Genomic DNA, 26,767 nt, shown 5'->3' on the forward strand with positions numbered 1-26,767 from the left:
CATCCATTCTTCCAAGGGCCTGTAGATCTTTCAAAAAAGTCATTTGTTTTCTCATCACTGACCTTTCTCCTCCCCTTCTAAAAAGTAATTTTTTCACATAAGTGCTCTTTTTCCCCCCCCTTTCCCCCTTTAAGACAGTATATAAACCCCAAATACTAACACCTACTTGAGTCACATATTTTTTGTGAACTGGTACATATATATGTAATAAAATGTCTTTTGTCTTGCTAATCTGTTAGTTTAATTCACAGTATTAAATAAAGAGAGTAAAGGAAAAGGTTTTCCTTCTTGACACATTAAATTACAGCTATAGATTTACATCTCTTCTTATTTTATTGTCATGTTTTGTTACAAATTGACATTATTAAACATGTAAAATATGTGTTTCTTTTAAAGGTAATTAGGGCTTCGCTGGTGGCATCGTGGTTATGAATCTGCCTGCCAATGCAGGGGACACAGGTTCAAGCCCTGGTCCGGGAAGATCCCACATGCTGTGGTGCAACTAAGCCTGTGCACCACAACTACTGAGCCTGCGCTCTAGAGCCCATGAGCCACAACTACTGAGCCCATGCACCACAACTCCTGAAGCCCGTGCGCCTAAAGCCTGTGCTCCGCAACAAGAGAGGCCACCACAATGAGTAGCCCCCACTCGCCTCAACTAGAGAAAGCCCATGCACAGCAACGAAGACCCAACGCAGCCAAAAATAATAATCATAAAATAAAATAAAGAGAATTTATCTTGTAAATTAATGCCCAAGAAAAGTTTGACAGCTGCATCTGAATGTGGCTCAATTCTTCAGAACTACAGGCAGAAGGCATTACACTGACAACAAGGCCTATTTTAAGAATTATTTTGTAAATCAACTAAGTGCCATATGAGTACTGAGCACTACTATAAATAAATCATTTAAATTTGTGGGCATGTTTTTCAAAATCAGTTAATGGAGCACCAAAAGTACAGCTTTTGAAAACTTTTTAGTGAATTGTAATTACTAAAAACAAAGCTTATGAACAGAAGAAGTTGAAATTCATCCTTTAAAAGGCAAAGGAGGGGGCTTCCCTGGTGGCACAGTGGTTGAGAGTCTGCCTGCCGAGAGAGGTCACAACAGTGAGAGGCCCGCATACCGAGAAAAAAAAAAAAAAAAAAAAAGGCAAAGGAGGATTAGATAACTGAAAGAATAAAAGCCCACACGGGATAAAAGATTTCATTTTGAAATTTTATAGTTGTGCTTTGTAATATCTTGACTCGTGAGAAGAGTCTTTTTGATGGAGCTCTCATTTTCAAATGAAATTATTTTGTACAGAGAGAATAAAACGGAGAAAGCCTACAATTTTGCAGCATCTTACTATTGTGAAACATTACAAAGAATCAGACACTAGTTATTTTAAGGAGTTTAATCCTCTAAAAATATGCATCAAAGGAAGGAATTCTGAATGGAGCAACAAAAAACACCACCTGTAAAAGTACTTGGGCTAAAATAAACATTTCAAAACTTTCTGAGGAAGATTACAGGCAATTTATTTTAAAAATTTAAACAAAGAAGATTATACTTTTAAATAAAATATCAGTGATACCATATTACAGATTGATATGGCTAAAAAACTGCTTAAAGCATGTAAATATGTACAAAATATTATTCTGCTTTTGTCACATTTTATTATGTGATGATCATCACTATAAATAAAATTTTGAACTGTCATATTAAAGTACATGTCTAATTGTTATTTTTTAAGACATGGCTTTATTTTTGAAAATCATTTTTCAGTAGACTGGTTTTATGGATCTACGAATATAAAAATCCAAATTTTTGGTCAATATTTCAAAACATATATAATTTGTTTTAATGGCCTTATTCTCTCTCAAACATGACATTATTAGGAATGATAAATTATACATTTAGCCTACAGGTTAACTGCCTGACACTTATTTGACCCCAGTTCACTAACCAATCAGACAGAGAGAGTCCAAACTTCACTGCTATAATCGTATTAAACTGAACAAAATTGGCTTAAGACTGAGTGAAATGTTGTATTCCAAGAATCAACATTATCACCCTTCTAAGATGAACTGCAGAAAAAACTGGAATTCTTGGAAAGAACTCAATTATGACATTATTATTAACACTTCAAAATGTACTTTGAGTACATATCCCTCTAAGTTACAAATTACTTTTAGAAATGCCTCCTATAGTTCAACACTAACACATATAAAAAAATATGGCATCAGCACAAGCATTTTTATTACATCAATATTTGAGTAGCAAATATTCAAATGACCATCAACAGAGGACTACTTAAGTGGATTATGGCACATCCATAGAACAAAATGCAACGCAGCTATTAAAAAGACATGTCTTTTTATGCTGAAATTGAAACATCTTTGAAATATAATGTTAATTAAAAAAACATGCAAAACACTATACATTTTTATAAGTATATGTGTATTTTTCTGAAATGTATATTGTGCAAATATACATATATCTACATATGTAACCATAAATATACAGGCGTATTTGTGTATGTATCCATACAATCAGATTTCTGTGTGTGTGTGTGTGTGTGTGTACACATGTGCATGTATGTTGGCAGGGCAGAAGCCTTGTGTGTGTGCATACCCACCAGTAGCTTCATAAGCACACATTACATACTACAAAAAAAACTGAAATAAAAATATTTGAGAAACAATAAAAATCTTTTAAGTGAACACTTATTCTATTCTAGTATAAATGATTAAATGCAAGAACAGTAGCAGAAATGCAAATTTAGGAAAAGAAGTAAAAAACCAGAAAGACTCCAGAAGAGTTGTACAAAAGCAACAATTTACTAAGTACAAAAATATATATAAATCAACTTATAACGGAGAAATAAAATCAAAACAAGATCCAGCAAGCCTACATATATTACTGTCAGATTTTCCCCCTAAATCTAAATTACAAATACACTTCCTTCACTGAATTTTAATTGTAAAATTATTTTACTTCTAACTCTATCTGGAAAGTCTAGTATCTGTGGCAAAAAATAAAAAATATTAGTTGAATTTACAGCAGCTAATTGTCTTTCCCTTTGAAAGTTTACATTTACATCCAACTAGACCTCACTCTCTTATCTCCTCCTGTAAAGAAAAACAGAGTACTATGTAATAGTTTTCCATTTCACTTACAAAGAATTTTTCAGGATTTCTTTCAAAGAAAATTGTTCCATTTTTAATTGTAGATTCAGTGTCTGTGGGAAGAGATGAATTCAGGACGCTCCTATGTTATCATCTTGGACTGAACTCCAGAAACCCTTAAGGGATATTTAGTTTATCAAGACCCAGTCCTTAGTGTACTAAATCCCAATGCAGTTGCCCAAGATGGCAACATAGGAGCCTCCTGATCTTAATACCTCATGGACACACCAAATTTACAGCTACACACAGAGCAACTCCCTCTGAAAGAAATCCAGAAACTAAGCAAATCCTACACATCAGATGAACAAGAAAATAACCATATCATCACTGAATTGTGTCAGCACACCCTCAACTACTAGAAGCCACTAAAAATAAAGATGGCAGCTTGGACAATCATAAAGGTCTGGGAGAAAACTAAAAGCTCAGGCTGGCCTGATTGATGAGGTTCATCTCCTAAATAAGACCACTCCATCCAACTGGAAGAGGGAACTATTTTATCTAATGCATCAAAACTTACACAGAGTCAAGGAAAATGAAAAAAAAACAAAAACAAAACAAAAAACAGAAGAATATGTTCCAAACAAATGAATAAAGTAAAACTCTAGAAACAGACTGATGAAATGAAGATAAGTGATTTACCTGATAAAGAGTTGAAATAATGGCAATAAAGAAACTCTTCAAGATCAAGAGAACAATGCATAAACAAAGTTAGAATTTCAACAGAGACAGAACACATGTTGCAACCTACCACAACTGAATCATGAGGAAATAGAAAATCTGAACAGACTGGTTACTAGTAAGGAGATTAAATCAGTAATCTAAAACCTCCCAACAAATAAAAGTCCAGGACCAGATGGCTTCACTGGTGAAACTGATTCACTTTGCTGTACAGCAGAAAGTAACACAACATTGTAAATCAACTATACTCCAATAAAAATTAAAAAACAAAATAAAATAAAAATTAGTACCTATCCTTCTTGAAAAGATATCTGCACCCCTATGTTCACTGAAGCATATTTACAATAGCCAAGACATGATAACAACCTAAGTGTCCATGGATGGATGAATGAATGGATAAGGAAAACTGTGTATACATATATATGTGTGTATGTGTGTATATATATATATATATATATATATATATATATATATATATACACACATACACACATAAATACACACACTATGGAATATTATTCAGCCATTAAAAATAATAAAATCTTGCCATTTGTGAAACATGAATGGACCTTCAGGGCACTATGCTAAGTGAAATAAGCCAGAGAGAGAAAGACAAATACTGTATGATCTCACCTATATATGGAATTTAAAAAAAAAACTTGATAGACACTGAGAACAGGCTGAAGGTTGCCAGAGGCAGGGGGTGAGGGATGGGTGAAATGGATGAAGGTGGTTAAAAGGTACAAACTTAGAGTGATAAGATAAATAAGTTCTTGGGATATAATGTAGAGCATAGTATCCATAGTTGACTATACTGTACTGCATATTTGAAAGTGCCTAAGAGAGTAGATCAAAAGAGTTCTCATCACAAAGAAAAAAAAACTACAGCTATGTGAGATGACAGATGTTAACTAAAACTTATTGTGGTAATCATTTGGCAATACAGATCTTCATCAACTTCCAATGGGGTTACATCCTGATAAACCAATCATAAGTAGAAAATATTGTAAATCGAAAATGATTTAATATACCTAACCTACTGAAGTTCTTAGCTTAGCCTAGCCTACCTTAAAAGTGCTCAGAATACTTACATTAGCCTACAGCTGGGCAAAATCATATAACACAAAGTCTATTTTATAATAAAGTAATGGATTTCTCATGTAATTTATTCAACACTGTACCGGAAGTGAAAAACAGAACAGTTGTATGGGTATAGAATGGCTGTAAGAGTGTCAGTTGTTTACTCTCATGATTGCATGACTGGGAGGTGTGGCTCACTGCTGTTGCTCAGCATCACAAGAGATATCATTTGGTACAGTGCTAGCCCAGGAAAAGATCAAATTTCAAAATTTGAAGTATGGTTTCTACTGAATGCATATCACTTTCACACCATCGTAAAGTTGAAAAAGTCTAAATCAATCCATTGTTAAGTCAGGGACTATCTGTATCTATATATTTCAAATCATTATGTTGTTAACTTAAATTAATACAATGTTATATATCAATTACATCTCAGTAAAACTGGGAAAAAATTAAAAGGTAAGGAAGTTGTGATGACAACTTCTCATTAAATACAAAATAACAACAAAAAAGTTATCATACAGGAACCAAATGGAAATTCTGCAGATGAAAGGTATAAAACTGACATGGAGGACTTCCCTGGTGGTGCAGTAGTTAAGAATCTGCCTGCCAATGCAGAGGACACGGGTTTGAGCCCTGGTCCAGGAAGATCCCACATGCCGCAAAGCAACTAAGCCCATGTGCCACAACTACTGAGCCTGTGCTCTAGAGCCCGCAAGCCACAACTATTGAAGCCTGAACGTCTAGAGCCCATGCTCCACAACAAGAGAAGGCACCGCAATGAGAAGCCTGTGCACCGCAACGAAGAGTAGCCCCCACTCGCTGCAACTAGAGAAAGCCCAGGCGCAGCAACAAAGACCCAACGCAGCCATAAATAAATAATTTTTTTAAAAAGACATGGAAATTCACTAGGGGAACATTAAATATGAATTAGCAATAGAAACAATTGATGAAATTGGAGATAAAGCAATGGAGATTAGGTAAACCAAAGAACAGAGAAAAAAGAATAAAGAAAGATGAACAGAGGTTCAGAAAAGTCTGGGACACCACCAAAAACATCAATGTATGTGTAATGGGAGTATCAGAAGGAGAAAATAAAGTGAATGAAGCTGAAATATATTACAAGGAAAAATGGCTGAAAACTTCCAAAATTTGATGAAAAACATTGGTCTACACATCTGAGAGCCTCAACCAACTCCAATTAAGATAAGACATCCACAAATAAACCCACTACAGTAAAAATGTGAAACAAAATCATGAAAGTAAAAAAGAAAACGGAATTATCACATATTATGGAACTCCGATAAGATAAACATTTGACTTCTCATCAGAAACAGAGACTAGAATGCAGTAGAATGAATGATATAAATATTTAGACCACTGAAAGAAAAAAAAATTGGTCAAATAAAAATTTAAGTCCAGGGAAGTAATATTTCAAAAATGAGGGCAAGGGCTTCCCTGGTGGCGCAGTGGTTGAGAATCCGCCTGCCGATGCAGGGGACACGGGTTCGTGCCCTGGTCCGGGAAGATCCCACATGCCGCGGAGCAACTAAGCCCGTGAGCCATGGCCGCTGGGCCTGCGCGTCCGGAGCCTGTGCTCTGCAACGGGAGAGGCCACAGCAGTGAGAGGCCCACATACCGCAAAAAAAAAAAAAAAAAAAAAAAAAAAAAAAAAAAAATGAGGGCAAAATAAAGATATTCATAGATAAATAAAATAGGCAGAATTTATTGTTTGCTGAACTACCTTACAATAAACACTAAAAATCTTTCAAGACTGAAAGGCAATACCCCAGAGTAATTACAACATACACAGAGACACACAGACACATAATGAATGAAGGTAATTGTGTAGGTAATTATAAAAGACAGTATAATTGTATACTTCTTTTTTTCTTAACTGATTTATAGAGCAACTGTATAAAATGATGTTTGTATGTATATAGAGAAAGACCTAATTATATTGTTGGGCCTATAGCACATAAAAACAAAATATAATTGACAAAATAGCACAAGAAGCTTGAGGGACAAAGCTGTGTTGGGTTAGGAAACATACTAGATGATAACACCACAAGAACAAATGAAAAGAATAAAAAATAGTAAATAAGAATATTAACATAATGAACACATTTATACACACATACTTTGTTTCCTGAAAAGATATAAAATTATATAACCTAATTATAACAATTTATGTGTTGGGATTGTAACATATTATTGAGAAAATATGTATAATAATTATTTTTTAAAAGGGAGGAAAATAAATACAGCTATACAGAATTAATATTTCTATATCTCACACAAATTAAGTTATTATAAATAAGTAGAATCTGTTAAGATATTTGTTGTAAGCCATAGAGTAGCCACTAAGAAAATACTTCAAAAATATAGTGAAAAATTATTAAAGAAATTAAAATGTTACTCTGTTGGAAAACTGGATGTCCATATGCAACAAAATGAGTTAGCTTCTTATCTCTTACATAAAAATTAATTTAATATGGATCTAAGACCTCAATGTAAGACTTAAAACTACAAAACTCTCAGAATCAAACATAGACCAAAGGAATTTCCTGGTGGTCCAGTAGTTAAGACTCTGCACTCCCAATGTAGGGAGCCCAGGTTTGATTCCTGGTCGGGAAACTAGATCCCACATGCCACAATTAAAGATCCCAAACACCGCAACGAAGATCCCACACGCTGCAATGAAGCTCCTGCATGCTGCAACTAAGACCTGGTACCACCAAATAAATAAATATTTTTAAAAAATAGGCCAAAAGCTTCATAACGTTGGATCTGTCAGTGATTTCTTGGATAAGACAACAAAGGCACAGGCAACAAAAAAGAAAAAAAAAGACAAACTGAACTTCATTAAAATTAAGAAATGTTCTTCATCAAACAACAATGTCAACAAAGGTTAAAGGCAACCCACAGAATGGGAGAAAATGTGAGCAATTAATATACCTAATAAGGGATTATATCCACATTATACAGAGAACTCCAAAAACTCAATAACAAAAAAACAAATAACCCAATTCAATAATGGGCAAAGGACTTGAATAGACGCTTCTCAAAGAAGACACACAAATGGCTAATAAGTACATGGAAAGATGTTCAACATCACTAATTATCAGGGAAATTGAGGTACTACCTCACACCCATTTGGATGGCTACTATAGCTTAAATGTGGAAGTAATCTAAGTATATCTTGACAAATTAACTGATAAACCAAATGTGCTATTTGCATACACTGGAATATAATTCAGCCCTAAAAAGGAAGGAAATTTTGATATGCTGCAACATGGATGAACTCTGAAGACATTATGAACATTATGTTAAGTGAAATAAGCCAGTTACAAAACAACATATACTGTATGATTCTACTTATATGAGGTTTCTGGAGTAGTCAAAATCATAGAGACAGAAGTAGAATACTTGTTGCCAGGAGCAATTCCTAGGAACTGCAGAGAAGCATAGAAGTGGAGTTAGTGTTTAATGGGTACAGAGTTTCATTTGGGGAAGATGAAAACGTTCTGGAGATAGATGTTGGTGATAAGTGCACAAAAATACAAACATACTTAATACCATCAAATTATACACTTAAAAACTGTTAAGATGGCAAACTTTATTGTGTGTATTTTACCACAATACAAAAATTTGGGGGGAAAGGGGGTGATTCTGGCACTTCCTTAAAATGTTAAAACATGAAGTTACCATATGACCAAGAAATTCTACCGCTTGCTCTATATTAAAGAGAAAAGACAACATACTTCCATACAAAAACCTTTAAAACTAATGTTCATAGCAGTATTATGCATAATTCCAAAGAGTAGGAAAATCGCACTGTCCATTAACTGATGAATGGATAAACAAAATGTGATACAATGAAATAATATTTGGCAATAAAAATAATGAAGAACTGACATATGAAACATGGATGGACTTTGAAAATACTATGCTCAGTGAAAGAAGCCAGTCAGAAAAACAACGTATTTACTTATTTATGCAAATTATCCCAAACAGGCAAATATATAGAGGCAACAAGTAGACTAACAGTTGTCTAGGAGGGGGAGGTTGGGGAGTCGTTTCTGGGGCAATGAAAATATTCTAAAAAATTGATGGTGGTGATGAGAGCACAACTCTGTGAATACAGTAAAAACCATTAAGAACTGGAATTGGCCAGCAAGATGAAGGAGTAGAAGGATGTGAGCTCACCTCCTCTTACAAAAACACCAAAATTACAACTAACTGCTGAACAAACATTGACCAAAAAAAAAAAAAAATGCTGCACCCTACCAAAAATGATACCCTACATCCAAAGTCAAAAAGAAGCCACAACGAGATGGTAGAAGGAGTGCAACTGTGATAAAATCAAATCCCATACTCGCCATGTGGGTAACCCACAAACTGGAAAATAATTATACCACAGAAGTTCTCCTACACAAGTGAAAGTGCTGAGCCCCATGTCAGGCTTTCCAGCCTGGAGGTCTGGCAATGGGGGAGTAGCCGCCAGAGAATCTGGCTTTGAAGGTCAGCAGGGTTTGATCGCAAGAATTCCACACGACTCGGGGCAACAGAAACTCCACTCTTGGAGGGTGCATACAAGGTCCTGTGCGCACCAGGACCCAGGGGAAAAAAGCAGTGACCTGTGGGCCAGGCCTACCTGCCAGTATTGGAAGGTCTTCTGCAGCTGACAGCAATATAATCTTACCTCAGGAAACAAGAAAAATCTCAAATAAACAACCTAAAATTACACCTAAAGCAACTAGAGAAAGAAGAGCAAACAAAATCCAAAGGTAGTATTAATAGAAGGAAAGACATTATAAAGATGAGAGCAGAAATAAATGAAATAGGAACAAAGGAAACAATAGAAAAGATCAATTAAACTAAAAGCTGGTTCTTCAAAAAGATAAACTGAATTGATAAACCTTTAGCCTCACTCATCAAGAAAAAAAGGGAGAGGATTCAAATCAATAAAATTAGAAATGAGAAGGGAGAAGTTCCAACGGACACTACAGAAATACAAAGGATCATAACAACTACATGCCAATAAAATGGACAACGTGGAAGAAAGGAACAAACTCATAGAAAGGTACAATCTCCCAAGAGTGAATCAAGAAGAAATAGAAAATATCAACAGACCAATCACAAGGACTGAGATTGAAACTGTGAGTAAAAATCTTGCAACAAACAAAAGTCCAGGACCAGATGGCTTCACAGGTGAATTCTATCATTCTGAGACGAGTTAACACCTATCCTTCTGAAACTATTCCAAAAAACTGCTGAGGAAGGACTACTCCCAAACTCATCCTATGAGGCCACCATCACCCTGATACCACTACAAAAAAAGAAAATTACAGGCAATATCACTGATGAACAGAGACACAAAAATCTTCAACAAAATACCAGCAATCCAAATCCAACAATACAGTAAAAGGATCATACACCATGATCAAGTGGCATTTATCCCAGGGATGCAAGGATTTTTCAATATCCACAAATCAGTCAGTATGACACACCACATCAACAAATTGAAGAATAAAAATCATATGATCATCTCAATAGATGCAGAAAAAGCTTCTGACAAAATTCAACACCCATTTATGATAAAAACTCTCCAGAAGTGGGCACAGAGGGAATATACTTCAACATAATAAAGGCCATACTTGACAAACCTACAGCTAACATCGTACTCAATGGTGAAAAGCTGAAAGCACTTCCTCTAAGATCAGGAACAAGACAAGGATGTCCAGTCTTGCCACTTTTATTCAATACAGTTTTGGAAGTCTCAGCCACAGCAATCAGATAAGAAAAAGAAATAAAAGAAATCCAAATTGGAAAAGAAGAAGTAAAACTATCACTGCAAATGACTTAATATTGGGTTGGCCAAAAAGTTCATTCGGGTTTTTCTGTAACATCTTAAGGAAGAACTTGAACAAACTTTTTGGCCAACCCAATATTATTCATAGAAAATCTTGAAGATGCTACCAGAAAACCAGTAGAGCTCATCAATGAATTTGGTACAGTTGCAGGATACAAAATTAATACACAGAAATCTGTTGCATTTCTATAAACTAACAACGAAAGATCAGAAAGAGAAATTAAAGAAACAATCACATCAAAAAGAATAATTTTTAGGTTTATTCATACCTAGGAATGAACCTACCTAAAGAGACAAAAGACCTGTACTCCAAAAACTATACAACGCTGATGAAAGAAATTAAAGATGACACAAAGAGATGAAAAGATATACTGTGTTCTTGGATTGGAAAAATCAATATTGTAGAATGAGTATAATACCCAAGGCAATCTACACATTCAATGCAATCACTATCAAATTACCAATGGCATTTTTCACAGAACTAGAACAAAAAATCTTAAAATTTGTATGGAGACACAAAAGACCCCGAATAGCCAAAGCAATCTTGAGAAAGAAAAACAGAGCTGGAGGAATCAGGCTCCCTGACTTCGAAGATACAATAATCAAAACAGCATGGAACTGGCACAAAAACTGAAATACAGATCAATGGAGCAGGATAGAAAGCCCAGAAATAAACCCATGCACCTATGGTCAATTAATCTACGACAAAGGAGATAAGAATATACAATGGAGGAAAGACAATCTCTTCAATAAATGGTGCTGGGAAAACCGGACAGCTATGTGTAAAAAATGAAATTAGAACATTCTTTAACACCATACACAAAAATAAGCTCAAAATGGATTAAAGACCTAAATGTAAGACCAGATACTATAAAACTCTTAGAGGAAAACATAGGCAGAACATTCTCTGACATAAACTGCAGCAATATCTTTTCCAAGCCATATCCTAGAGTAATGGAAATAAAAACAAAAATAAACAAATGGGACCTAATTAAACTCAAAAGCTTTTGCACAGCAAAGGAAACCATAAACAAAATGTAAAGACAACCCACAGAATGGGAGAAAATATTTGCAAACGATGTGACACACAAGGGATTAATCTCCAAAATTTACAAACAGTTCATGTGGCTCAATATCAAAAAACCAAGTAACCCAATCAAGAAATGGGCAGAAGACCTAAATAGACATTTCCCCAAAGAAGACATACAGATGGCCAAGAGGCACATAAAAAGTTGCTCAACACTGCTAATTATTAGAGAAATGCAAATCAAAACTACAATGAGATATCACCTCACACCAGTCACAACGGTCATCATCAAAAAGTCTACAAACAATAAATGCCAGAGAGGGTGCAGAGAAAAGGGAACCCTCTTGCACTGTTGCTGGGAATGTAAATTGGTACAGTCACCATGGAGAACAGTATGGAGGTTCCTTAAGAAACCAAAAATAGAGCAACCATATGATCTAGCAATCCCACTCCTGGGCATATATCCAGAAAAAAACGTGGTTCGAAAGGATACATACACCTCTGTGTTCACTGCAGCGCTGTTTACAATAGCCAAGACACGGAGGTGACCAAAATGTCCATCGATGGATGGATAAGGAAGATGTGTTACATATATACAATGGAATATTACTCAACCATTAAAGAGAATGAAATAATGCCAACTTCAACAACATGGATGGACCTGGAGATTACCAGATACTAAGTGAGGTAAGTCAGACAAATATCATATGATATCGCTTATATGCAGAATCTAAAAAAAAAAAAAAAAAGATACAAGTGAACTTACTTACAAAACAGAAATAGAATCATAGACTTAGAGGACAAACTTATGGTTACCAGGGGAGAAGGGTGGAGGGGAGGGACAGATTGGGAGCTTGGGATTGACATGTACACACTGCTATATTCAGAACAGATAACCAACAAGGACCTACTGCATAGCACAGGGAATGCTGCTCAATATTCTGTAATAACCTAAATGGGGAAAGAATTTGAAAAAGAATAGATACATGTAAATGTATAACTGAATAGCTTTGCTGTACACCTGAAACTAACACAACATTGTTAATCAACTATGCTCCAATATAAAATAAAAATTTTAAAACAACCCATTAAAGTGTACACTTTAAATGGATGAACTGTATGGTATATGATTTAGATCTCAATAAAGAATAAAGTTGTCTAGACATTAAAAAGATCCTTAGGAAAGGAGGATAATGCTTCTGTTCAGGCTCCCTACCTACTCCCCACTCCCTCCAAAAAAAGAAAGTTAGAGTAAATTCACAAAGAATTAGAAGTGCAACAAACAATTTCAGCAAGTCTTAATATCTTCAGTGATAGCCAGATCAAATCTAAAACACTGTTCAGTTTTTCCATTACACTTTAAGGGAGGCACTGACAAACTACAGCTTGTTCTGGATGGCTTTCTCAAATCCAATTATCCTGACTAAATCACTGGTCTGAATAAATCAATGAAATAACTTAATTTAAAAGTTAAAAATAACATATATAACAAATGATCTAATTCTACCCTTTTGAGAATGTAATATACTGTATTAGGACACACAACTGACCTTTGTATTACATCCTTTTAGCAATATCTGACACCTTCCCAAACCACTGTCCTTTATAAAGGTATTCTGGAAAGAGAAAGAGTAACCTGAAGTCCATTTTATTAAAAACTGTCCCCCAAATTATGGCAAGGACCATGCCTACTTTATTTACCATTATTTTCCAGGTCCTATCATGTTAAATGACACATAGTATAATATACTCAATAAATATTCACTAGTTGTTTTTTAACCACTTCTAAATTCTTGACTTAATGATAGAGGAGAAAAAAATGTTTTAAACTAAGTATTAAAAGTACCCTATTTACATTTTGTCTTTTTCTGCTAAAAAATGTCAAGACTTAATATCACTTTGCTTCCAATTTAAGTGAACTATAAAAATTTGCACTCAATGCCAGGTGGCTAAGTGAAACTCTGACCAGAATATAAATGTCACTTCACCTCACAAAGTGCAACTCAAATATTTTTCCAGTCTGACTATGCTCTTAGTTATTTATAAAAGAGGGAAAGATAAGATACAACTTTACAGAACAAAAAGAAAAATCTTACTTTTTAAATTACTGTCTTTTAAGAAACAAGTTAAAGTAAGACTGAATAACTCAAAATATTTTTTTTCCTCTACAAAATTATGCTATGAGAGTTATTTTCAAAGTGAACTGTTCAGAAAATAGATTCAATTTTGAAAATGCTTTCAGGGATCTTCCTCGATTTCATCAGGAAAAAATGGAATCCTTTGTTGGCGATATCTTCTCAGTATTCTAAACAGCAAGTGCCTATAAATCAAAACCATGGAGATTAGTGAGGTCATCATATCCTTTTGCTCATGGAATTAGGTCTCTCATTTATCTCATACACACTTAGAAAGATACTGAGGCTGCAGAAGGAATCAATGCTGATCAAAGTTTAAATACAGTTATTAGGTCACCAGAGAGAGTAGACTTTTGTACTAAACACCAATAAAGGACTGAATGTTAGAACTGCCTGAAGAATGGGGAAAAAGCAGGTTTTGCCAATGTATATTCACTATACTTTCAGTCTGTTACTCTCTTACTCTTTCCATTACCCATTCTTTCATTTAGTCACTTAATCACACTTTCATTCCTTCACTCAACTATTTAAGGAATATGTCTGGTTGGATCTATTGTGGTAGGTAGTAGCGATATAAGATTAAACATGAACAGTCTCTGCCCTTAAGGAAGTTATAATCTATTGAGAAATACAGACAGTACATACACAAACAATGATAATATAGTGTAAAAAGCTATGATAGAAGTTTAGGCAACATATGGGAGGAGCACATGGGAGATCATAGGGGACTCCAGGAAGGAAAAAACCCAAGCTCAATCAGCTCAACCAGCCTTCCTCCCTAAATGGATTACCCTAAATTTAAAATTTAGGCTTCCTTCTTAACTTAACGTTCATTTAATTTCTCTCGGAGGGTAAAAAAGATTAGGGCAGTTAACATTTACCACAGTTCATTTAATTTCTCTCGGAGGGTAAAAAAAAGATTAGGGTAGTTAACATTTACCACAGTGACCAGGTAGGAGTGGAAAGAAGGGGCAGCAAGGGCTAGTCTCCTTTAAACTGCTGCCCAATTGTCTAATATTGTGGACATTTTCCCAGCTGGGTAAAGGTAACTGGGTAAAGGTAACTTAATTCTCCTTACTCTCAAAGAATAGTATTTTAAAACTTTAAACTCTTAAAACATCTAGAAAAGAAATAAATGGGTCTCTCCTAGCTTTTCTTTTGTCATTTTCTTCCTAATGTGGGCTGAGTCACAAGCAGGTGTTTCTTAGGAAACTCATTAGGGAAGCATACTTAGGCAGACTTTTGATTAGCAAGCTTCTTTACCTGCCTGTTTGTCTTCCCAACCAACAACCAACAATCTTCCACTGAAAAATCCAAAAGGAGTTCATATATAGGACACAACTGTCATTATTTCATTAAGGCTTTTCCTTTGCAGGTGTTAAATCTCACTTTCAATCTCATGTTTAGTCTCTGCAGATACCAACATAAACCATAACCAAAGGAAACAAAAATTCTGTTCCTCCTCCTCCTAATAAAAATTGAGAAAAAATATATATAAAAGTTCATGGTGAGAGAACAATTAAATGATCAAAAGTCATATACCTACAAGCCATATAGAAAAAAATATTTTCAAACATTTTAATGTCAGTTCCTAGGTGGCCAGTGCTGATGTTATTCCATCATATTTTTAATAAACTCAGCAATACAAACTAAAACCAAATGTGAAGTCATTATGCTGTAGATCTTAAACTTACACAGTGCTGTATGTCAATGATATCTCAATAAAACTGGAAAAAAAATTTTTTAAATGTGAGAACAAAACCAAGAAAGTCAAAACTAAGGCTAGGAGTAGAAAGAACACAATGCCTGGCTGTCAGGAGGCCCATCACCATGTAGTTTTAGGACCTTAGATAAATCATAACTCGGCTGAGCTTTAGGTTTTACATCTCTAAATTGACAGAACTAAACTGAGTATGATTCCCATGCAGAAAAGGAAATTTCATTGTAGTGGGCAATAGACCATAAGATGATGGAAGGTGCAGATGGAAACCAGCCAACTCCCAGCAAAAAGCAGGATATACAGTCATACAACATAAGGATACAAATTCTGCTAACAACCTGAACTAGTTTGGAGCAATCTTCCCTAGTAAAGCCTTCAGATGAAAATGCAATCCCCAGCCAACACTTAGATTTCAATCTTGGGAGATCCTGAGCAAAGGAACCAGTTAAACTGTGCCCAAAATCCTGATTGTGAGATAACAGATATGTGTTGTTTTAAGAAAGTTTGTGGTAATCTGTTACACTGCAATATAAAACTAATATAAGTAGACAATGCAATCATTCATTTTTTCACTCTGACCATCAGTGTCAGATGTATCAATGTGTTCTTGATAAATGAAATACATGGATATCAAAACTTTGTTTTAATCACTAGTTTTAATCTCGTAGACTCTCATTCATCTTCAGCCAAACTGAGCTTCTAAAAAGCGTAACATACCCCTGGAGTTTCTATTCATTCTCATAATCAATCATTCTCTCCCTCTCTCTCTGTTATTCCTTCTTTCCTCCCTCCTTTCCTCCTTTCCTGCTTTTTATTTCCTTAACAAAAGCTTCATTTCAAGGATCACCTCTTTTTAAAATACTTTGTCAGTGCTCCCATTAAACTTTTATATGCCTCTATAATAATATTCCTCAGTTAAGGTACTATAATGGAAAGGGGAATGAGAAACTTTGACTCCTTTTCCCTTTTTGACGGATAGCGGTAAAGTTTCTCTTTTTAAGAAAGAAGAAAGTATGGAAAGATAGAAATAATCTGCTATTATTCCACCTGCTGTCTAGCCAGTTGTAATTAAAGTAATAAATTCATGAGTCATTTCACATTTGTGTGTGTGTACTACATAAACAGTCAATAATATCAGGAAATAGGGAAAAACTATTATCAATTAATTGAACTATGCAGTCCTTTAAAATTATTATAGCTATTACTACCAATACCTACCTAATTGAGATGATATGCAAAGGCAAGCAAAATGTTCTGCTTTAAAATAATAACAATTCTTGACAATGTATACATTCGTCCTGAAATTAACAGCTGAGACTGAATACACTATAGACATCTCTTAGTTTTGTCACTCTTTTTCTGGGACTATCTTCTCTCTCATTTAATTAGGGTATTTCACCATTCTGATCACAGGCATCTGTCCCATGACTGGTAAGTCAAGATAGCCTACACCCCTGGCCACAGTGATTGGTTGAGGTTTGGGCACATGACCAGATTAACAAAATCAGAATTATTCCATGAGATTTTATGTTTTAGAGATGAAGTGAAGAGAGATTATGAAGCTAGAAGGAAGGGAATTAGAGTAAGTTATCAGCCATCTTGCCCGTTTGATGGAGAAAGCCTGACTGCTGTAAGCGAGAATAAAGCCAAGAAAAACCAAAAGAGATGATGACAGAACGTGAGAGAAACAAACCCAGTTGCACAAACTCTCTAATTCTCATCTTTGAGGCTCCCACCCTTGATCTGGTTTCTGAAACTCTTTCTTGATTCCTTGAGAAGTACTCCTTAGTTACATATGCCAATCAAATCACAAACTAGCTTTTTAAGCTAGTTTGACTTAGGTGTCTGTGCCCTGAAAATGAAAGAATCAACTAATTAAAACAATACATTATTTATTTCATTAAAAAATTCGAATACTGGATTGGTCATCTATATGCCTCAGGCAGACAACTCAGATATTATCCATCTTCAATCATATGTTCCTTAATTACAAGAACAATGTCAATTAAACCTAACTGCTGAAGAATGTAAGATGAACATCTACTAGTGTTTTGATTAAATAAATTTTTTTAAAAATGAACCCATAAAAACTGCAACACACATTCGCAGGAATGTACGGAATGATGGAAATGAGAGAAAGTCTTCTAAAAGTAAAGTATAATCCAAAGTGTTTGGATCTGCGGTTCTGACATAGAGCACAGTACCATAATACCTTAGCACCAGCCTAGATTAAGCTGTACTGTCCAAATATATACTTTACAGTCTAATAACCATATAATTCAAAAAGGAACCTGGGGCTTCCCTGGTGGCGCAGCGGTTGAGAATCCGCCTGCCGATGCAGGAGACACGGGTTCGTGCCCTGGTCCGGGAAGATCCCACATGCCGCGGAGCAACTAAGCCCGTGAGCCATGGCCACTAGGCCTGCGCGTCCGGAGCCTGTGCTCTGCAATGGGAGAGGCCACAACAGTGAGAGGCCCGCATACCGCAAAAAAAAAAAAAAAAAAAAAAGGAACCTGATTAAAAATGATAAAAACTTACAGTTAGAGATGTTACTACAGACAAGACAGCCTTGGTATCTGTCTTGGATTTATCAGAACTATTGGCAGCAGAGCAAAATGAATGATCAGTAATGTTTAAAATGCTGTCCTTGGAAAAATCATTTCCACATCAAATGAAATTTATCTTAAGAGAAACAAAGGATAACAATATAAAAACTCTTATATTTTGTTTAATAATTAAAGGTCTCTTGGGACTTCCCTGGTGGCGCAGTGGTTAATCATCCACCTGCCAATGCAGGGGACATGGGTTCAAACCCTGGTCCGGGAAGATCCCACATGCTACAGAACAACTAAGCCCGTGCGCCACAACTAATAAGTCTGTGTGCCACAACTACTGCAGCCTGTGCGCCTAGAGCCAGTGCTCCACCACAAGAGAAGCCACCGCAATGAGAAGCTCATGCACCACAATGAAGAGTAGCTCTCGCTCGCCACAACTAGAGAAAGCCCACAAGAGCAACAAAGACCCAATGCAGCCAAAAATAAAATAATTTTTTTAAAAAGCTAAAGAGAAATTTTTAAAAATATATTAAAGGTCTCAAAGATACTCTAAAATTGAAATTTAATAAACAAGCCATTAAAAAAAACATTAAAATTGAAATTTAATCAATAAGCCATAAAAAACATTAACTAAAATCATCTACCTGCAGTAGGAGAATGTACAGCTCTATGGAAAATAACCACTTCAAAAACCAGTTTATCTTCTGATGACTGGCATTTTTAAGAAATTCAGTTCACCACAGCAACCTGTCTTAACACCAGCAGATAAGTACAGGCTATACTTAGATATGATTGCTTTCCAGATGGCAATCCTGTTTTTCCTTCATATTTAATGTCATGATCCAAGGGACCAAAATATCATTCAATCAGATTGTAATGTGAAGACAAGTATACATACTCAGGGGGATGAGGCTGTGTTTCAGGACCATGAAAAGAATAGCTTCCTCCAAAGGTGGTAAAATTTGTAAAGAAGCACATAAAGGTAAATGAAATTTTCATGTCTAAGAAATTTACAATCAGATACAACTATTTGTCCAATTTTATGTTTGTTCTTAAACATTAAATGCCATTATCAAACACTAATGATCTATACTATCAAAATACATTTCAACTAGCAGGTTTTTGTTATTATTTAATTAGTATGCTGCATTTCCAATCAGGCACCTTCTAACTAAAAGAGAACATTTTTTTTTACCCAAAAGCAATCCTTTACAGATTAGGTATAACAAAGAGCAGTATTAATACAAGATGAGTAATACAATACATAACAAGGAAGATTAATTGATTAAAATGATATTGTTATGAAATTACCCTGGATGTATTTGTACTTTATAATCTTTGTAAACATAGTGAAAAGAATTTCTATTTTACTAAGTAACACAGTTTACTTCACAAGGTACTGAAGTATCATAATAATCAAACAGAGAGAGTGCCTTTTATTTTTCTTTACTCTCTAGATGAGCTGCATCAAAATTATTAAAGATAAAAGAGGTGAAGTTCAATTAAAAATACCAAGAACATATCACCTCACACCCATTAGGATGGCTACTATATTAAAAAACAAAAACCAACAGAAAATGAGTGTTGGTGAGGAAGTGGAGAAATTGGAACACTTATACACTGTTTGCAGGAATATAAAATGGTGCAATCGCTATGGAAAACACTATGGAAGTTCTTCAAAAACTTAAAAAGAGAATTACCATATGATACAGCAATTCCACTTCTGGGTATATATCTAAAAGAATTGAAACCAGGGTCTCAAGGAGATATTTGCACACCCATTTTTAGAGCGGCATTATTCACAACAGCCAAAAGGTAGACACAACTCAGTGTCCATCAATGGATGAATAAGTAAACAAACTGTGAGATATATATATATAGATATATATAGATAGATAGATATAAAATGGAACATTATTCAGCCTTAAAAAGGAAAGAAATTCTGACACATGCTGGAACTCCCTGAAGCAATTGTGCTAACTGAAATAAATCAATCACAGAAAAACAAATATTGCATGATTCCACTTATGAGATTCCTAGAGTATTCCAAAACTACTGAAACAGAAAGAATGGTAGTTGCCAGAGGCTGGGGGGGAGGGGAAAATAGGGAGTTATTGTTTAATCGGTATAAAGTTACAGTTCTCCAAGATGAAAAACTCTAGGGATAGGCTGTGACAGTGTGTATATACTTAACATTACTGAACTGTACACTTATAAATGGTAAAATTGGTTAAAACGGTAAATTTTATGTTATGCTTATCTTACCACAATTAAAAAAAACACACCAAGAATACTGACAAGATTTCCTCATCCATAACACAATTTATCCAGAATTTATAATTAAGATTTCTTCTATTTTATTGAATCATCCTTTCTTAAAAATCACAAGAGGTCGTAATTTGGTAAAATCTTTTTCAAAATCTTAACATTACTGAAGCAACTGAAAATACATTCTGAGTAACAGAAAGAAAAACAACAAAGACTGACATAATTGTCATGTTTTGCAAAATTTTCAAGGAATATAAATCTTCCCTATTTGCCCTATAAAGAAAATTACCAATATCCTACATTATGAATTATATTTCTAGTATTCAGAGATGGACAATTCTTCTATGAATTAAACAATTCTTCCTCTGATTTACATATCACATATTTACGATGCACCAAAATTTTTAAGAGCTTTCGCAAATTAAACAAACAAGACACATCCATCTATACCCCCCCCACACACACAATCAGCATCAACACAATGAGCAGCACAAACAGGTATTCAATTTCTGTTAGTCCTTTTCATTCTTATGTTACATTTCCTCTTTTGATTCTTAAACAGCTTTTAATAATTTCTATAAATGAATCTGAGTTCAAATAATTATCTCTGTTAAATAGTTTACAAATAAGCAATTAACAAATCTAAAGCATAAATATGGTAATATGTTTTATCGTTCATCTTCAGCAAATAGACAATAGAAATATGAAAGCATTTTTGAGAACTATCACTATAGAGAACACAACTGATATAACTTAAAGTATGCTATATACAGTATCTCTTTTCATGTAATAGTCATCTCTCCAGCATAGATAACAAGAAAAAGTAAAAATTTTTATGATTTAAATAGCACATAATCCTCCACTTAGAGAATAAAAATTAATTATACCATGTTTATAGTTTCTTGTATGTATGAAAATTATGTATCACATTACATACATTTCTAATATAACATCAAGTTAAATTTGACAACATTTTTCAATGTGCCACTGAAGACCACAACTAATACAAGAAGTCTCATAAAACAACTCAAATTGACAAATTATACATACGGTAGAGGAAAAATGTTTATAATCATAAATAGAAGATAAGTAATTAAAACTGTTGTTTATTTCAAAATTTAACATGCATGCAAATTACTAATTCAAACAAACCTTTAGGTACATTATTAGCAAAATGTGAAAGTCAAGTTCCTCTACTTGGTCTTGTACGTTAACACCTACAAGACTATGACAGAAACAAATATTCTTAGAGTAACTACCCAGAGAAGAAACTTTGTCATGTATTCCCCTCACCACAACCTTGCCACAAGTCAGATTCTGCTCTCATTATTACAACAAATCAAAAGTTAGTAACAAGATCAGAAAGTCTTGCTTAGGGATTCACAACTTTATTTTCTCCTGCCATGGCATCCCTCCTTCATCATGTTCACACAATATAGCTCACTCAGTTCACTCAAGCCCAATAATTACTTTTACTACAATGATTTTACTAAAACTCTTGGGTTGTGTACTATACACAGTTTAGATAAACTACAGAGGATCTATCACATTATTCCATTAGCTTGCCATAGATATGAGTATAAATTAGTCACTTTCGGTTCTGTCCTTTTGCTCTCCTCTGAGGCAGTAAACCTCTCAAACTTCATTCATTCATACATATACACACATACAACTCGGTTTTATTACTATACTTTGTCCACAGATATTCCATACCTGCTCATGTATCTGATTAAGACACTCTACACACCATTCTGAGTGTCAATATTGATCAGATTAGCCTGGGTTCTTCTCAACCTACTTTTTCCTTCTCTCTGTATTCTGTCTTCCTTTCTAACAGCATTAGTGATTGAAACACAGTACTTAATTTTTCTTCATACATCAACTCCTTTCAGCATCAGGAGCTCACGTAGGTGAAGCATAATACAAATCTGCCAGGCATATTAGCACATAGAAAATTCATTCAACACACATATCTTATTCTAATAATATTTTTTATTTGGAACATTTATTAAAATAACATTATACAATTTTAGCAACCCTTATGCTCGTCAAGAGTACTCATCAAATGCCAGTTATTTTTTGAGGGGATTTTTGCAGAAAAGCTATTTCCGAAATATCTTCTACTTAATGTTACAACATAAACAATTATATAGAACCAAAAAGTAGTGTACATGAACTGATGAACAGTAAAGAATTATATCAAGAGTCTGGGAGTCTGTACCAGAAAAGAGGTAGCTGGCTTAAGGTATGTACTAAGTTAATATTGCTATAGAATAGTAACTCAGAGTAAAATATGTCCCATCATAACAACTGAAAAAAAACACATTAGTTTTCCATACCAGGCATTTCTTTCCCTACAGAATTTCAGCAAGTGAGAAATATATCTTTAAAAAATGAAATACAGGGCTTCCCTGGTGGCGCAGTGGTTGAGAGTCCGCCTGCCGATGCAGGGCACACGGGTTCGTGCCCCGGTCCAGAAGGATCCCACATGCCGTGGAGCGGCTGGGCCTGTGAGCCATGGCCACTGGGCCTGCGCGTCCGGAGCCTGTGCTCCGCGACGGGAGAGGCCACAACGGTGAGGGGCCCGCGCACCGCCAAAAAAAAAAAGAAAAGAAAAAAGTTCTTTCCAAATCCAAGTGTCAAAGGCAAAAACAAATTCTTGCTCACTGAATTCTTACATTCAAGACTAATGCCAAGAGACTAATGCCAAGTTAAGAGAATGATGTTAAATTAAGATATCTGGCTACTTTAAAACAGAGACTTAGAATTATTTTGTCCACTCAATGTAGTAGTGATCTCAGATAAATTTCTCTTAGAAATTTTCTCTAAGATTAAATCCCTATTTTAGTGATAGGTGACATTATGAATATTATTCTACATTCTAGGAAGAAGTACCAAAGTGTTTCAAGACACTACAACTCATTATTATAATCCATTTTTCAAGTATATTCTCCACAGCTTTTATATTATTGAAGTCCATATAAGCACTTTTCCAAAAAGACTGCATTAAAAAGATATATAATCCCACTGTACCAAAAATATACCTTACAAATAATACAATAATTTATTTTATCTATTCAAATGGGTGACATCTTTAAATGATATTGTAAAGTTTCTTCCCATATCCTCATGCACATGTTATTCAATATTCATTTACTAGGAATATTTATATCCACATAGAACAATTCTATTCTTCATTAAATATTTATAGAACTGAAAGGACAACTTATCAATCTTCATTTCAATAAAAATCATGGAGAAAGAATACTGACATTCTTTTTGAATGAGGAAAAGAGATATTAAAAAAAATTTAGAGAATTGGGATTGGAAATTCATTTCGAAACTCATTACAATAATGAGTTCATTACAATAACTTCAATATTCAATCATTTTCACCATTCTGTCTTGTAACTATATTTTTTTAATGACTTGGAAAATCATTACGAAATCAATAACCTTTAGGTTCAACACACTCCTGTGTTTTATTCCTCACACAATTTTAAATGAATTACTAGTAAAATTTTGATGAGTATAGATTACATCTGATGTGGAAGAGTAATTTTTTGTTATAATATATTTTACTGAATGCATTAAGTATCATTAAAGAAAGTATCTGCCAACACTCAATTTTCTTTCCCTGCTGCCCAGGGCTTAACTAGTATTGAATATTTTTTTAATAAAAGGTGATCTTACTGGAAGGATATTTTCCTACAGAAGACAGTATGCATGATTTACAGTTAATATAAAACTGAAAAAAATGATTCATGAAATAGAAATAGAAAGTGACATTATATTCTGATATGAAATATGTACTGATAAAGAATGGAATTGACTCACGAGCAAGAACATTAAAAATTGAAACCTACAAAACTCTTCAAAAATCTTGTGCTATACATAGTGTTCTAATGTAAAACATCAGAAATATATTCAATACAGTCAAGTATATTATTACAAATAACCATTTTACATATGTAATTATACTTACAAATGATTATTATAAATTATTCAAAAAAGTTTAAAATTGATGTAAACAAATTCAATCTTGCCTTCCCAAGCAAAACAACTACTAATCATCTTCCCTGCCTACTATCTACTGCCACATTGGTAAGATATCATCAATCATTAGTAGATACTCTTTGAAAGTCAATCATTAATCACAACTTTATCTCTTCTAAAATCTCTTCCATTTCTAAACAGAAAGTGTTCCATAACTTCACTTCTGTTGAAACTGTTCTATGTGCTTCACTATATGTAACACAAATTGTTAGAAAACAAGAAATTACTCAACCTTAAATCAGTTCTGCTACAACTCTTCTGGAAAGTCACAAAAATCATAAACTTTTAATTTACACTTAATATTGAAAACCAAATACTTACAAAGAAGGATCTTGTACAAGATCTTTGAGATTTATCCCACTGCGATCTTCTGCAAGATTCCTGAAGCAACTATCACTCACTAAACAGGAAAAGGGGAAAGAAAAAGAAAATTAATTTTTGTTTACATTTCATTTAAATTATTACTATCCAAAAGGAATTCTGAAATTAAAATTTGTTCTCTGGATAGGGTTTTTCTAAACATCAAGAATGATCAATTTCTGGGCCTGGTAGATTAAACAGCAAATATTAACATTCAATAACAAATCAATAATCTAAGCACACAGACTTTATATAAATACAATATATAAAAGAATAAACATATGGGTCTAAATTTTATTTTACTTTTACAAGACTAATTTCCCAGTCCATAGTAGCAAGTCACTGCTTCCACAACAACTAGAAAAAAAAAAAAGATAAACTATCCCCCAAAATCATATTTTTAAAGACAATGGAGAACTCTGGATACAAAAAGGATAAATAGGAGAAAAGTGCTATCTCTCCTTGGGTAAGCTGAGCCTCCTGATTGTTTCATTACTGGGAGGATTTACCATCTAGATTTAAGAACCAGACAGAGGGACACTACCAGGGAAAAGAGAAACCAGCATAGTTTGTGATAGCTCTTGGGCGGGCAATGACAGACTGGAATCCAATGGGATCCACAAGACACAGAAAGTTTTCTTCTGGGAGATTTGCTGAGGCCTAGGACTGCACAAGAAGTTCTGGGGGAAGAAGAGAATGGGACACAGGGCAAATAATGTTTTCTACAGTGCAGAAGTGATTAGGAGTTAAAGTCACACTACAACAGATGGAGCCTACCACCTTCACTGCAGAATTTCAATAGGTCTCCCCTTGAGATATTTGCTCTCAATCAAAAGCATCCCACCTTGAGAGGGGAGATGAGTAAAAGGGGGCAGAAGCCAAATGGTAGAGTAAAATCTCCAACAATTTCACAGTACATTAGTACAAAGCCACAGCAGAGTGGAATAACTGAAACACAATATGTCTGGCCCTTAAGACATTTAAAACCAGAGGCAGACTGAGAATATCTAAAGCTGTCACTCAAACCACCCAGCTCAATTTGTGGCTGAGTTGAGACGGTTAACACTTAATCATTTCTTTCTAATATAATATTGAAGGAAAATAACATTTACATCAATTTTATCCTATGATAGTATTTGATATACAATAATAATTACAAAGTACAGGAAAGGAGGAAAGGGGACAAAATGTGACCAATAACCAGTTGAAAAAATAATGTATATGCCAACCCACAGATAATACAGAATTAGAAGACAAGGACTTTAAGAAAACCATAAGTTAAAGAAGATATAGAAAAAATGTTCACAGTAGATGAAAATTCTCACATTTCAATACAGAATTAAAATCTGTGAAAAAGAATCTAATAGTAATTTTAGAACTGAGAAATACAGTATCTGAAATTAAGAAATCTGTGGGTGGGTTTTTAGCCAACTCAACACAGCAAAACACAGGATTAGTGAACTTGAAGATATCAGCAGAAAGCATCCAGACTGAAGCAAAAAGAGGGGAAAAAAAAAAAAAAAAAGAACAGAGCATAAGAGACATGTTGGAATCAAACAGCTAATGTAATTGTAGTTGAGAAGAGAGAGAATGGGGAAGAAGCAATATTTTCAGAAAAAACAGCTGAGAATATTCCAAAACTGATATAATACATTACTCATTGACTCTGGGAATATAGCCAACCCTGTACTGGAAAATGTGAAAGAAAACCACCCTCAGCAAACTGCTGAAAATCAAAGATAAGAAGAAAATCTTAAAAACAGCAAGAGGAAAAAAAGGACACATCACCTTCAAAGGAAAAACAATAAAACTTGCAGCTGAGCGTCCAACATAAACTATGGAAT

General features: G+C 34.4%; 1 protein-coding gene across 13 annotated transcripts in view; it reads right to left on the reverse strand.

Annotated features, from left to right (window-relative positions):
* GPHN (gephyrin) overlaps positions 1-26,767 on the reverse strand; it is a 640,157-nt gene that overhangs the window by 493,866 nt on the left and 119,524 nt on the right. For all 13 annotated transcript variants that reach the window (XM_059059572.2, XM_059059574.2, XM_059059562.2 and 10 more), the window contains exon 2: positions 24,885-24,963. In XM_059059572.2, the coding sequence (XP_058915555.1) occupies positions 24,885-24,963 (79 nt within the window). The remainder of the gene's footprint in view (positions 1-24,884; positions 24,964-26,767) is intronic.

The sequence above is a fragment of the Kogia breviceps genome, chromosome 3 (genome assembly GCF_026419965.1).
Source record: "Kogia breviceps isolate mKogBre1 chromosome 3, mKogBre1 haplotype 1, whole genome shotgun sequence".
Lineage (NCBI taxonomy): Eukaryota > Metazoa > Chordata > Mammalia > Artiodactyla > Physeteridae > Kogia > Kogia breviceps.